Source organism: Colias croceus, chromosome 13 (assembly GCF_905220415.1).
Source record: "Colias croceus chromosome 13, ilColCroc2.1".
In the NCBI taxonomy this organism is placed as follows: domain Eukaryota; kingdom Metazoa; phylum Arthropoda; class Insecta; order Lepidoptera; family Pieridae; genus Colias; species Colias croceus.
Genome location: NC_059549.1, coordinates 6,912,957 through 6,925,763, shown reverse-complemented (window position 1 = coordinate 6,925,763; position 12,807 = coordinate 6,912,957). Strand labels below are relative to the sequence as shown.

General features: G+C 36.2%; 1 protein-coding gene across 2 annotated transcripts in view; it reads left to right on the top strand.

Annotated features, from left to right (window-relative positions):
• Positions 1-12,807, top strand: part of LOC123696814 (serum response factor homolog) — a 172,019-nt gene that overhangs the window by 9,232 nt on the left and 149,980 nt on the right. For both annotated transcript variants that reach the window (XM_045643182.1, XM_045643181.1), the window contains exon 2: positions 9,795-10,037. In XM_045643182.1, coding sequence (XP_045499138.1) covers positions 9,795-10,037 — 243 coding nt within the window. The remainder of the gene's footprint in view (positions 1-9,794; positions 10,038-12,807) is intronic.

Below are 12,807 nucleotides of genomic sequence, written 5' to 3'. Positions count from 1 at the left end.
GGTGCCCGGATATATGTGTTAGCAGTCAGAGGTAGGTGTTGGAAGTAAAAGAGTAGATCCAACAGCTTAGTGTGGTGGTAACTGGTAACAGCTTGCAGAATAGAGGAGCATTTCTGAGCAATCTTAAAATGTTTGTTAGGGATCGCAATTTAAATGTTGATACCATTCTAATGGAAAACGGTGTAAGGAAAAGATAGTAAGCGATGAGGCTATGTGAGTAGTTACTGTATATTATATAATATGTAAATGAAATAAATTATTAAGTTGTGTAATTCCGCTCGAAGCGATGCTTTGAGTAAACGTTAAATTATAACGCAATTAGAGATGATTACTCACATTTAATGCGATACGTTAATGTTGGTACGTAAATGCGAAATCGCTGAGCATGTTCGTTATTCGGTTCAGATGTTATCTGAAGAACGCGAAAAAACAGCGGGAGCGTCCACCATAACGTTCGATAGCTCGCCGTCAAAATATCCGACCGCAGCCAGCAGGGCCCCATCCATAATGTATCGGCATCGCGAATTTAATACATTAAACATTAACGAGTAAGTTTTTATTTGATTACGACTCGAGCAGCGGCGACATTTCGCTTTTTTATGTCAATTAAAAAATTCACCAAACATGAGGATTTCGGTGGGAAAGTTCGAGTTTCGCCAACATCGCCATGCAATTGAACTAACTAAAGGTTTTTACAAATGTTTCCCAGAACGAGGGACTTTTGATGTGAAACAGGATTTCGCCGCAGATACCGCGTGTTACGGAATCCTTTCAAACGATACCGTTTTTGCCACAGCCTTGATCGATGACTCAAGGTTGCTCGACATCTGTAAGTGTTCGATATTTGGATGTAACAGGTGAAGCGATGATAAAAAATGTAAGAGTTTTGCTTTTCTTTGATCGAGTAGAACCATCAAAGGCAGAGTTGCGGCATCGCCCACGTTCAGACTTGCGGTGGCAAGCAACAGTCACAAAGTAATCACGTGCGCGCCCACTTGACGCCTACCAATGCATAACATTGCGAAAAAACTATATCGTGAAACACTGCTTCTGCTTTAACCTTGAAAATTCAGGCCTTCGTTAAATTGTTCTCGTGGGTATTATCCAATTAACACAATAGACTTGTGTATCTTTTCACTTTTAAAACATAATATTTTGTGAAAAAAAAAATATAATAGAGATATGTTAGCCAATTTTTGTAAATAAACTAGACCCTGCGGACCATAAACGTAAACTTTGTACATATTATCGTCCTCGAAATAGCCTCATATCACAATTTTATTACCTATGTGAACATAGAAAAAATCTAGAACACCTCACTGACGCAATGTAACGAGCGTAAAACTGGTCATAATTGTGCTTAAACGCGCCACAAGCTTGGTAATGAACTATTTGGATAATCCCAATAATTCTCTCGGCGCATGTTAGTCGTTAATTAAGCTATTTGTCAGGTGCCGGGTCAATTTACATTTCTCCCGGGTCCCCTGTACACCGTTGGTTAAGAATCGAAACGACGTATTATTATCCTTTTAGGGAGGGCGGCATCTCTAGAGAGTCGGTTAGTTTCTACGGAACCTTTCATTCGGACCACCTGTGTTTATTTACTCGGACGTCTGAATTGTCCAGTAAATAAGGTTAGCAAAATGTCTACCCGCAGTTCAGTGGCATTAATATTAGATTGAATAAGATTGTGATAGAAATTAGCATCTAACACGGAGAAAATCTCGATCTAAAATCGCTCGTATGCTGTCGAATGTAAACCGTTCAGGGAGGAATTCTATCGATGGATCTAAATTTATATCGTAACAAAGGATGGATGAGTATTCACATAGTCTCAACAGATAGCAGATAGCATTAACATGTAAGCAAAAGCTGAGGGTACATGTTGTCGACAGAGGTATAAAAATGTCCTGCAGGGAGCACAATTCATGGGAACTCGTTCTGGTCAGCGACAGGCCATCAAGTTGACTCAGTTCGCAGGTGAAATGTATTGACAAGTGGTCTTCCTTGATGCATATCGGTGTGATGGTATCACCGTCGCGGCGCTTCAGTCGGCTCCTGTTACCCACGGACCCGTTGCATTGTGGAGATCACTGATAGGGCTTGTTTATTTAGCACTAAAATTTATTCAGTCATGAGAAGCCATTAAGAAAATAAATATTAACAATTGGACATGTTTACGTCCATAAGCTCCGGTAATATCGTGCTGAGTTATAGTTGTTTTTTTCGTATCCATCCCTGTAATTAATTGAATGTTAATATATTTTATAAATGCACCTTTATCTTAAGCCTAGTGTTTACGAGGTTCACATTGATTCTATTTAAGCAGCCTCGTAAAGGTACTTACATAATAACACTGTTTATAGTCTAGTGATTTCTCAATGAACTTAATAAATCAAGGTCAAGTTAGCGCCCACAAAATGATAGTCTGTCTGCATGAACAACATTCGATAAATGGCAATAGGCGAGCAGGAAACTTATGGAAGTCGTTCGAGTGATACAATAAATTAAGGGCATGGCTGGACGGCCATTCATAAGCAATATTGCTTGTTTATGAATGAAAATTGCAACTTATAAACGTGCTATATCGACACCATTGCTATTGATAGCCTGCTCGACCACATTAAATTTGCATGTGACACTAGACTCTACGTTTCTTATAATAATTACGGCCTACTAAGGCACGGCTTTATTGAATCAAGGATGGCCCATTGTTCTGTGAGATTGGGCATTGTCGCTTTTAGAATCTATTGTTGTATTATTAGGATCTGGTTTTTTGATTTGATCTTCCTTTTATGTTTTGTACAAAAGAAATCCTGCGTGCACGGTAGCTACAATAACATCTTCAATCCAATTAATTCAAGTTCTATTTGTTTTACAACAAATGCGTTAATGCTTTTTTTTCAAACATTGAAACGGTGGACTATAAAACATAAATAAACTTGAGATATTAATTTTATCTTTTTTTATTATCAACTTTTCGTATGATCATATATCAGATTTTTAATGGTTTGGACTAATTACATCACCTTTATGTGTGCAATTTTATTAAGTTATCATAATGAACACTCGATTATTTTTACAAAACCTTTCACAAATCCAGCTTATCTTATATTCCTTTCACAAAACGTGGCTTGCAAGTTGGCTACTGGAATTGCGGTAATTTTTCATTTCTTATAGGTAATCGATAATTATAAAGAACTTGTTAAACTAATCGTTCCAGTTTCCACAAAGACACTATATTATCTGCAACAACGTTCAATCAACGTAAATAATGTATACAATTTAAACACTATCAACAATGATTTTTACCTCATAAATATGTCAGACAACATTCACTTGTTTTACATAATCGATTTAATCATTCTAAGTATTTGCGGGGATTATTTTGTGCCGTGGGCATCTTATATATTTAATGGTTTAAATGTTTATTGTTCCTCTTTATAGAAAGAAAAAAAAAATCCAACATTTTCATAGTTGATTAGTTCAATGGTTAATTAAGTGCCTTATAAATATTTTAGTACATAATTAAAACATATTCAATAACTAGCTTACCTCCCGCGGCTTCGCCCGCTTTCTCTAAAACGATTTGAGATTTAAACTATCCTATCTCTCAAGTTGGATCGAACTGCACATGGTGTGCGAATTTTATTATAATCGGTTAAGTGGTTTAGGAGTCCATTGAGGACAAACATTGTGACACGAGATTTATATATATTAAGATATCTACCGTAGCGCTAATTTTAAAATCACTCCTATTTTATTTTCTCAAATATACGTACATTATCGAAGTATTTTGTAAGTGGTTAAGTTATTAAACGTACAAATAATTGCTCATTATAATTTTTGAAACTTGTCTCTTATTTTCATGTTTTTAAATATGTTAAAACGTGTCGCATCCGATCTGTAGTAAGGGATAATGGAGTTGACGATGGCTTTCACTTTTCAATCATTACCGACGACTCGATCGGCTTTAATGGGTGTGGGGAATTGGCAACCCTTTACAAGATTCACATCGAGATTCTTAACTCAATTATCGTCGAATACCACGATAATGTTTTTTTGATGTTATAACAAATAGCATGTCTTCATTTTACGCCTACGTATGTTGAACTTGCTGATCTTGTTTTATATTTTAGCACAAAATAAAACATTCAAACGCTTTTGATACGCTATAATCATAACAATGTTCTAATGTTTAAATGTGATATTTTAGCTTATATTAGTCTGGTTAAACATGTTTTAAATGACCTTTCTATTAATAAACATTTACCTCCGGTGATAAAATATGACATTTTCTCAATAAAGTTTCTTATAATAGGTAAGTACTACGTAAGTACTACGATCAAAATTATTTCTAGATTTCTGAGAAATGCATCCGTTTGAAACTTGTTTAAAAAATGACGTGTCTTATAGGTTAAGTTGGCCAGCGCGAATTGTTTAGTCCCGTTCCTTAAAAGCGGTCGACCTTTATGCAAATGGCATCACAGCATCCTCGCAGTACAAGTGCGATGACGTAAAGATAGCTGAACTGGCAGACATCGCCACGTGGCGTTCGGGTAGGCAGGAGACGACCCGTTTAGACCTTTTACGCTTAATCCACTCGAGTACTACACAAATATGGCAACCTTGCTTCATAACCTGTTTTTGGGGTTTCCTCGATCCCTGGTGTATATGATACACGTCTTACGGCACGTGGTTTATAAGTCAAAACTGCGTCCTTATTAGGAAGCTGTTGAGCCAATTTTGTCTTATTTGATTCGTTGATGATATTCATTTTTGCTTAACGTTTGTGCTTTTATAAGATTATGAATGGGCCGATTTATTTTATTAACAATCTATTTTGCGCATTCTTCAACGATGCTCTTGTGTTGTAGGAAACAGGAAACTCATACATGCGTAATTCAAGGATCCATTAATACCCTGTTATGCTTTAAATAGTAATGTGATAAATAAATATTCAAGATCATTAGGTTTTCATATGCTTATGACATGCACAATTATTGAGTAAGCCCATACAACATCTGGTCGTAGAAGAGATAATTGTATTTATTAAAGTCAATCATTGAGATATTGTAGAAGTTGTACATAAGCTTTTATGAATGAATGGTATGAATAAAATGTTATGATTGATTCTTTCATAAAGATTTATCTTAAAAGGCATCGAATATAAATCATATTACCGTTTGTTAGCAGTAAAACTTGTAGTTAGTTATATAACGAGAGTAAAACAACATTTTCAGTTATATTTTTTATATAGCAAACATTTTACACAATATTCGCTGTTTTTCACATACAAAAATATGAAATGACAAAAATCCTTTAGGAGGCACTTGAGGCACATGGGTCATGGTAATCATCTCTGGCCATCAATGTGTAAGGTGTCTTGATTAGCACCTTTATATTCTCATCACGACAGGCATGACAATTACTGTTAGCTTCTGATACTAATGTGTGGCTGGTAAGTGTTCGTAATGGACTCTCAGTTGGACCATAACCGCCAAGAACGAGTTGAATTTTATGCTGTTATTGCAGTTTGCATTTAATTATCGTTTCTTGCAGCTTTTGTTAATGGTGGTAATGCTTCATGCTGTGAGGCGGACACAATAGGAGACGACAAATCGTTGTCGCCGCTTTTTGTTGCCGCATTAAATGATGCTTTTTGTTCCAAGAAATTACTTTTTAGTTTTTAGAGCAAATAACTCACGTTTATGTTCGTTTATTTGAGATAGTTCTTAGATAATTATGCATATACTTTACAGTTTATTGCATCAAAGATATTATCCATTTTTATATCTATATAGTTATATCGAGTGGAAATATTATAAAAAGTAACGAAAAAATGTGATTATTAATCCCATGTAATACGTTGACGCTACAAATATTTTTATAATTGCATAAGTCGGGACAGGTCGTCATTTTCGATAAATAATCGGCTTTTTATATTATTAAAGTAAAAAGTTTCATAAATTAAGGTAAAATGTTTATTTATACCTCCGAGCTATAAAGTTGTTACTCGAAATTACCAAACTTTCGTTCTGTGTCGGCGAAAACGCAGCATTATCCAATAAAATTAAAACGCTATAAAGGTTCATGCGCGCATCAAGAGTCCTACAATTTGCTCAAGAATCATGGCGTATACGCGATATAATATTGTTATTTGACGGTTACTTTTTCTTGTGTATTTCTGGTTTCTTGTTTCTTGTTTCCGCGAAATGCTCTCTTGCTGTGACGTGCTGGTTGTTCTCTGTCAGAAGCTGAATTAAACGAGGTTGGCTTGCAATTAAGGGCTGTTTACCGGGCATTAATTTTTGGCAATAAAAGACAAGCATGCTTAAAATGTTCGGTACGCACGCGCTTGGATGCTCCGTGGGAAAAGCGGCCGCTTTGTACTCCATTGTACTTGTAATTAGCAGTTTTTTCGAGCGCCATCTCTCGAGGCGCACTTGGAGAAATGTCGCATCTCGTAATGCGCTGTCCCAAATGTTTTCCATTAATTTGTGACTCGACCACGGCTTATTTTACATTGAAGTGCTTTTTATTTTGAGCTCGACAGTTCTCCGTTGCATTACAAGTAACAAAATTTGTGTAATGCTTTTGATTTTTACTCGTATTTTTTAAACAGGATTCGCGAATGGTTATTTACGTTTGAATGATTTGAACGACACGTCTTATCGTTGTGTTGAAAGTTTTACATTTATATCTTTAACTAATTTGATTACCTACCTAAAAAAATTAGACTTACAATTTAATCTCCGCATGTTTGAAATCTTTTTATTTGGTCATTTTCTCAAAAAAAAAATCTCGAAAATAACAAAAGAAAGCACATACCTACCTAGTAAAAGTATAAAGGGAAATCCTAATAATAGTTATGAGACATTTATACAAGCGAATGACGTCCGTTATCTAGACGGTTATCTTGTTTATAAAGCTATTAGATTCCACGCTATCGAATCATGTATCTAGACTTAGTAAAAAATGTAGGTTCGTACGTTGTACGATGAAAAATACTATTAGGTCTTGAGTTGACGATGGCGCCAATGATTGTTAGAGTTTTCTTTGTGGTATACAGCACAACCAGTTATGTTTTTAGAGTAAACAAGTTTCAAAGAAGTAACTATGTGCGCATTTTTTATATAAGTTTATTCTTAGTAATGTTATTCTAACCTATAATAGCGAACCCGAAATTTACGAATAGAAAACTTTTAAATGAGTTGAATATTATCGAAACCTCTAGTATATACCTGAGATACTGTTAATTTTTCTTTCAAATAAATGGTAGATTAAAATAACAATCTCATGTGTACATATTTAATTTTTATGATTAAAACGTCAAATTTAATTTCAACCACACCGTTCCTGCCACTATTTATAAAAGTCGTCACATTATTACTCCACAAAGTGGCCAGTGTCGCTTTCCTTGAATTTTGTCACAATCACTTCAATATTTATCTCTTACAGACCTACTTGTAACTCAATTAATTTGTAAAAGTAAACACGCTACCGTGCATAATATTGGTCTGACAGGCGGAGATCGCTTTTTGTAAGCTTCTGCTTTAATCACCTCGCCACATGATGCTGCCTTATCTTATCTTGTATTATATAAGAAGACTTAATTAAAACGCGATAGGTTTTGTCCGTATAGAATTTAATAAAAAAGAAAAAAAAAACACATTGACATAATGAAAATAAAAAGTAGATCTAAATTATTACTTCTGTTTGTCAAAACGAGTTCTGTAAAATCTCGAAAAATTTCACCTTAAAACGAATCCTGAGTTTATAATATTAAAAGTATTTCATCATTCTTACATTGTGTCAGTTTCTGGATATTGGATATTAAGTTGATTGGTTTAGTTTAATTCTGCGCACGCGCATTCGGCAACGAGTTTTCGAATTTCATTGCACCTGATACTACTACAATCACTCTTGACTTAACTGGATCACTTGTCGATTTTATTTTTTGCTCGACATATTAAGTAGGAAGGGGCTGATCTACTGACTTGTGTTACGATAATTATTAATTAGGTATTATTAGCTGATCTTGTTGGATGCAAGATTAACGTCAATTTTTTTAAGTTGACGTTGATAAGCGTGCCTAAATATATGTTTCTCACATTCATTGATCTGCTCTCTCTACAACGATAATTTTTTTCCAATATAATATTAGTCAATGATTTACAATTAATGTTTTATGAAAAGGTTCTAAATCGTTTCATTTCCGTGACCAAATATATCATTACATTGTTTTAGTTAGCATTTGTATCTAATGAAATGCTTGTCTCACTTTACGTAGCTGTTATAACCAAACTCAATATTTCTGTATAAATTTCATATTTTATGTAAGACATTAATGAAGTAATATATATATGTAATATAAACTCGCTTTCCTTTATGCAGTCCAAGGTACTTGAAATGTTTTTACCAACCAACAATCTGTCAATCAATCGATAGCATTTCGTTAGGCAATCGTTGAAGCGTTTAAAAATTTTCATGTAACGTGATTGCTTTAAAATATGTTATTAATTTCCGTTACATGCTCCACTAATGACTTAATGCTACGATTCATTATTTTTGCACTTTTGACTTTAGCTGATTTAAAGAAAGTCCCGGACGTCTTTAATAATAATTGGGTGCCGTTTCGACCATTCAATCAGGATGTTTTCGAGTTTTTTTTTAATTTGTACACAATTGTACGCGTATTTTTCTTCGTGTCGTCAATCATATTTAACAACTAAGCTCATTAAAGGTGCATTTGTAATTGTCAATTTCGGCAGTGTCTCTTGACGGCAGCGGGTCTCTCGTGCGCGGTCGTTAACACCCAGGCTTTAAGGGCTGTTTTCATTATTTCCACTTACACAAGAGATGGTATCACTGGTGTAATTGAGCTGCTAATTACTGCCTTATCATCAATCACGTTATTGATCGATGACACTTTATCTGAAGGCTAGTAGGCCACGTTGTTTGCGGCTTAAAAATATATGCTTGTCTTTTTCAGTTCCTCATTAATTATTAAAGTTTATCACCTAAATGCGTATGTGTTTCATTATAAGATTATCATTATGAGACAGCGTTGCATACATTTCACTTTATGTACCTACGCTATTTATTGTAGTCAAAATATCAGGTTTACTTAAAATCATAAGTAGGCGATTGAACTCGTATCGTATTAGATTTGGGCTTTATATGATTTAGTGGAATTATGTAATGAAAAACAAATCAATATCAATGTCAGACTTTCAAATTAAAAGAAATAAAATTCCCACCCAGCTCTTATCTTCTGTGCATTAAGGTTTACTATCTGCTTAACATCAATTTAGGCGCCAGCAAACATTGACACTTCTACAATTTTGTCAATCGCCGACGTCAAATTGTTAACCCAAACATTTTCGGTTACGGAGTTCTTATGTCTAGTGCAATAGAGCTTAAATTCTAATACTGCCTATAAAAGTTAATTGGTTTAAATTGTGTAGGTGGCGCTATAGTGGGTGTGTTAATTCGTAGGGAACACACAGAGCCGTGAGAGTGATATTGCTCCCGAAATGAATGGAGGTTTGCTTACGAATTATAGGGCGTGGGAGAGGTGAAAGGTCGAAAATTAGTTTAGATTTTAATGCTTCTTAAAAGTAGAATTACATAAATTCAATAAGTCCTTCAAATAGGATCCTGTATTTTTAATTTTGGCCATAAAAATATACTAAGGTATATTACTTTACATGGGTAAAATGATTATGCAAATATCGCCACGCAAATAACTTGTTAAGTAAATTGCACTAACGGTAACTATTTCTTTTCAGGCTTACGAATTATCAACGTTGACTGGGACACAAGTGATGTTGTTAGTGGCGTCGGAAACCGGACACGTGTACACATTCGCGACGAGGAAACTTCAGCCAATGATCACGTCGGACTCCGGGAAGCGGCTCATACAGACCTGCTTGAACTCGCCCGATCCTCCGACAACGAGCGAGCAGAGAATGGCCGCCACCGGCTTCGAGGAGACTGAGCTCACGTATAATGTAGTAGACGACGATATGAAGGTGAGGCAATTGGCGTATCCTGGTTCCGCGCAATACCCGATAGAACACCACCCGGGGCTCGCCCCATCCCCGTTGCAGCAGTACCACCAGCACCCCCCTTGTCCCTCGCCGCTCCCCCTCAGTTCGCTGGGCCAACCGTACTCACACGCGCACCTATCGCACCCCCACATGTCGCATCATCCGCAACGGTAGTTCAGATGGCACTCCACTTTATCCCATTTGCTATTTAATTGGCATGAATATCGATCGCTCTCGATGTTGAGAAGATATCGATTCCTATCGGGATAGTCACGTTCTAGGTAAGCTTGTAAGGTTAATCGATAAAACTAATGTACATTTATACGATACATTTTGTAAATAGATGTCGGGTCAGTGTTATCTGTCACGATTTTCGAGAATTTGAGTGGTGTAAAACGGGTTTACGTTGTTTTCGCAATTTATTTGTATGAAATTATTCTTAATGATAAGCGAGAGTTTCGGGTAACTGATTGCGAATCGAAATTGACAGGTAAAATCGAATCGTGATAAACGTAAAAGTGAATAATTATCTGACAGGATTTGAGGCTACCGAGTACAAATAAACGATTAACTTAATAATCGTTGCTGTATTATAAATGGTAATAAAAAACGTATACGATTCCTAATGAAATATTTCTATAGGTTTCAATTTGTCTAAAATCAATAACTATCGGTCGATAAATCATTTATCTAGTGGTCTATCAGTGGCACGAATGATAGACGTGGAAGTGGTGTTGAAAGAGATAGATTAAGTAGCGTATAATAATATTTAAAACCGTTTCTTAATTAACGATAAAACCGGTTGCGACGATTTAGAGTGACGTCTAAAAGACGTAGTAAGTACGGAACGCGCTACTATGAAGTCGTTATGATGAATGAATCGGTGTTTCATTCTGAAAGTAATCAATACAGGTCAAATACGGCTTAGAACGGCGTTCGAGGTGGCAATAACGAAAAGTAGTTATCAACTAAGATTACTACGGGATATATCGTACTTATTAGGGTTCCATAACAATGATTGACATGTACTTAAATATGGTCTTTAGTAAATTTGTGCTACATTACATGTTAACTAGATTGTGGCGTTCTATAGATTTGTCTACCACGTAGTAACATTTATGTATGTAGAATTACGTCGTTTGTTACATTGTATCTTGTACCTGTCTGGTTTTTCTAGCGTCCGTTGAGAATAAAAATATATATTCTCAATACAGTAGCAGGTGTTTGAAACTAGAGACAGTTTCCAATTATCGAGAGGTCTCATGAGCCCGAGGCCTTAAATCTACTTCACCTGATCCGGATTATCAAGAAACTTAATTGAAAATTACTTTCGGCCGAGAAGAGTGTTTCTCATAAATTTCGCTGTCAAACGTGATGGTACAGTGCGGATGAGCTTGTATATTATTTGTTAGTCTTTATAATTTTATCACAATTTCTTTAACATTCCTACCATCCATAATATAGCAAGCTTATTGCTCAAATATTCAGTGAATTAGGAATATACAGCCAGTAACTGCTCTGTACAGTCACATCGATTGCACTGTGCCATAAATTATTATTGTTTTGCATATGCTTTTCATTATAAAATCCGCCGGCGCCCACCGCGCCCTCGTGCCCGACCTCGGAATATTACCTGTCAGATTTGATATGACGAAATCGATTACGTCAAATCACTCGTTTCGCGCTCACTGCGATAAAAATCTCTCCCCCGAGTAGAATGTATTTGACATGCGGGTATAACATGTCCGCGCCTACATCGACAGTTATTGTTCACGCGTCGTCGGACGATAAGTCTATTTGATCGAAATATTCACGCTGTAATTACGATCTCAACAGATAAGTGCCTCCTGTGACGGCGTCTTTAGACTCTCTCTTTTAAATTTTATTTCAGGTATAATCGTGACTAGCGTACGTTTTAAGTGATCTAGTTTTATGTTCTCGAGTCGACGTTTCATCTTCGAAGAAACAGTTATATATTTGCATTAGAGTCATGGACGTTATTATGATATTTAAATATTCTCAACATGCTATTGTCGTAGTCCGGCGCGAATATAAACGGTTTTATCCACGTTCCTCTGATGATACTCGTAATATGGCATCGTAGGATGCAGATGCTCTTGTGCATGAATTAGCGGTATAAATGTGGAATTCGGTCAGTGCCCTCGCAACGAACAGATCTCCTAATCTTGCATTCGCCGGCTTGATGTTATTTCGTAACAGCTCTTGAGATTTCGCTTTCAATGCGCAATGATTTTTCCACAGTCGGCTTAGAATGTTTGATTCTATTTCGAGGCACGTAGACATCAATTTAAAAAGATGTCGCCACTGTAGGACATATATTTTCAAGTTGCAATGTTTTTAGCCGTCTACGAGCGTAGGGCGCCGTTGGAAATGGCGGCAGTGAGTCACGCTGATAACATATTCCTAGTGAATTGTGACTCGCACGAGACGCGCGCCTATTTGAGACATCGCTAATCGCTCGTTAGGTCTCATGCGCCTCGCTTTATTAACTTATCAATACTATTGTTTTGATAAACGCCCCGGCAATTTCTGTTGACTCATCGTATTGTGAGGCATAATTGGCCGCATGTAAGCCGATTGCTCTTGTGCAACCCTGACTTGTAGCAACAATAAGGCTAATTTGACTAATAGGTGCGTTGTAATCGTCACCGCGTGTGGTTTAGGGATTAAATACAATATCATTGGTTGTATAGTCTCTGCATCTCCTTTCAGTTAATGAGCGCCGCACTAA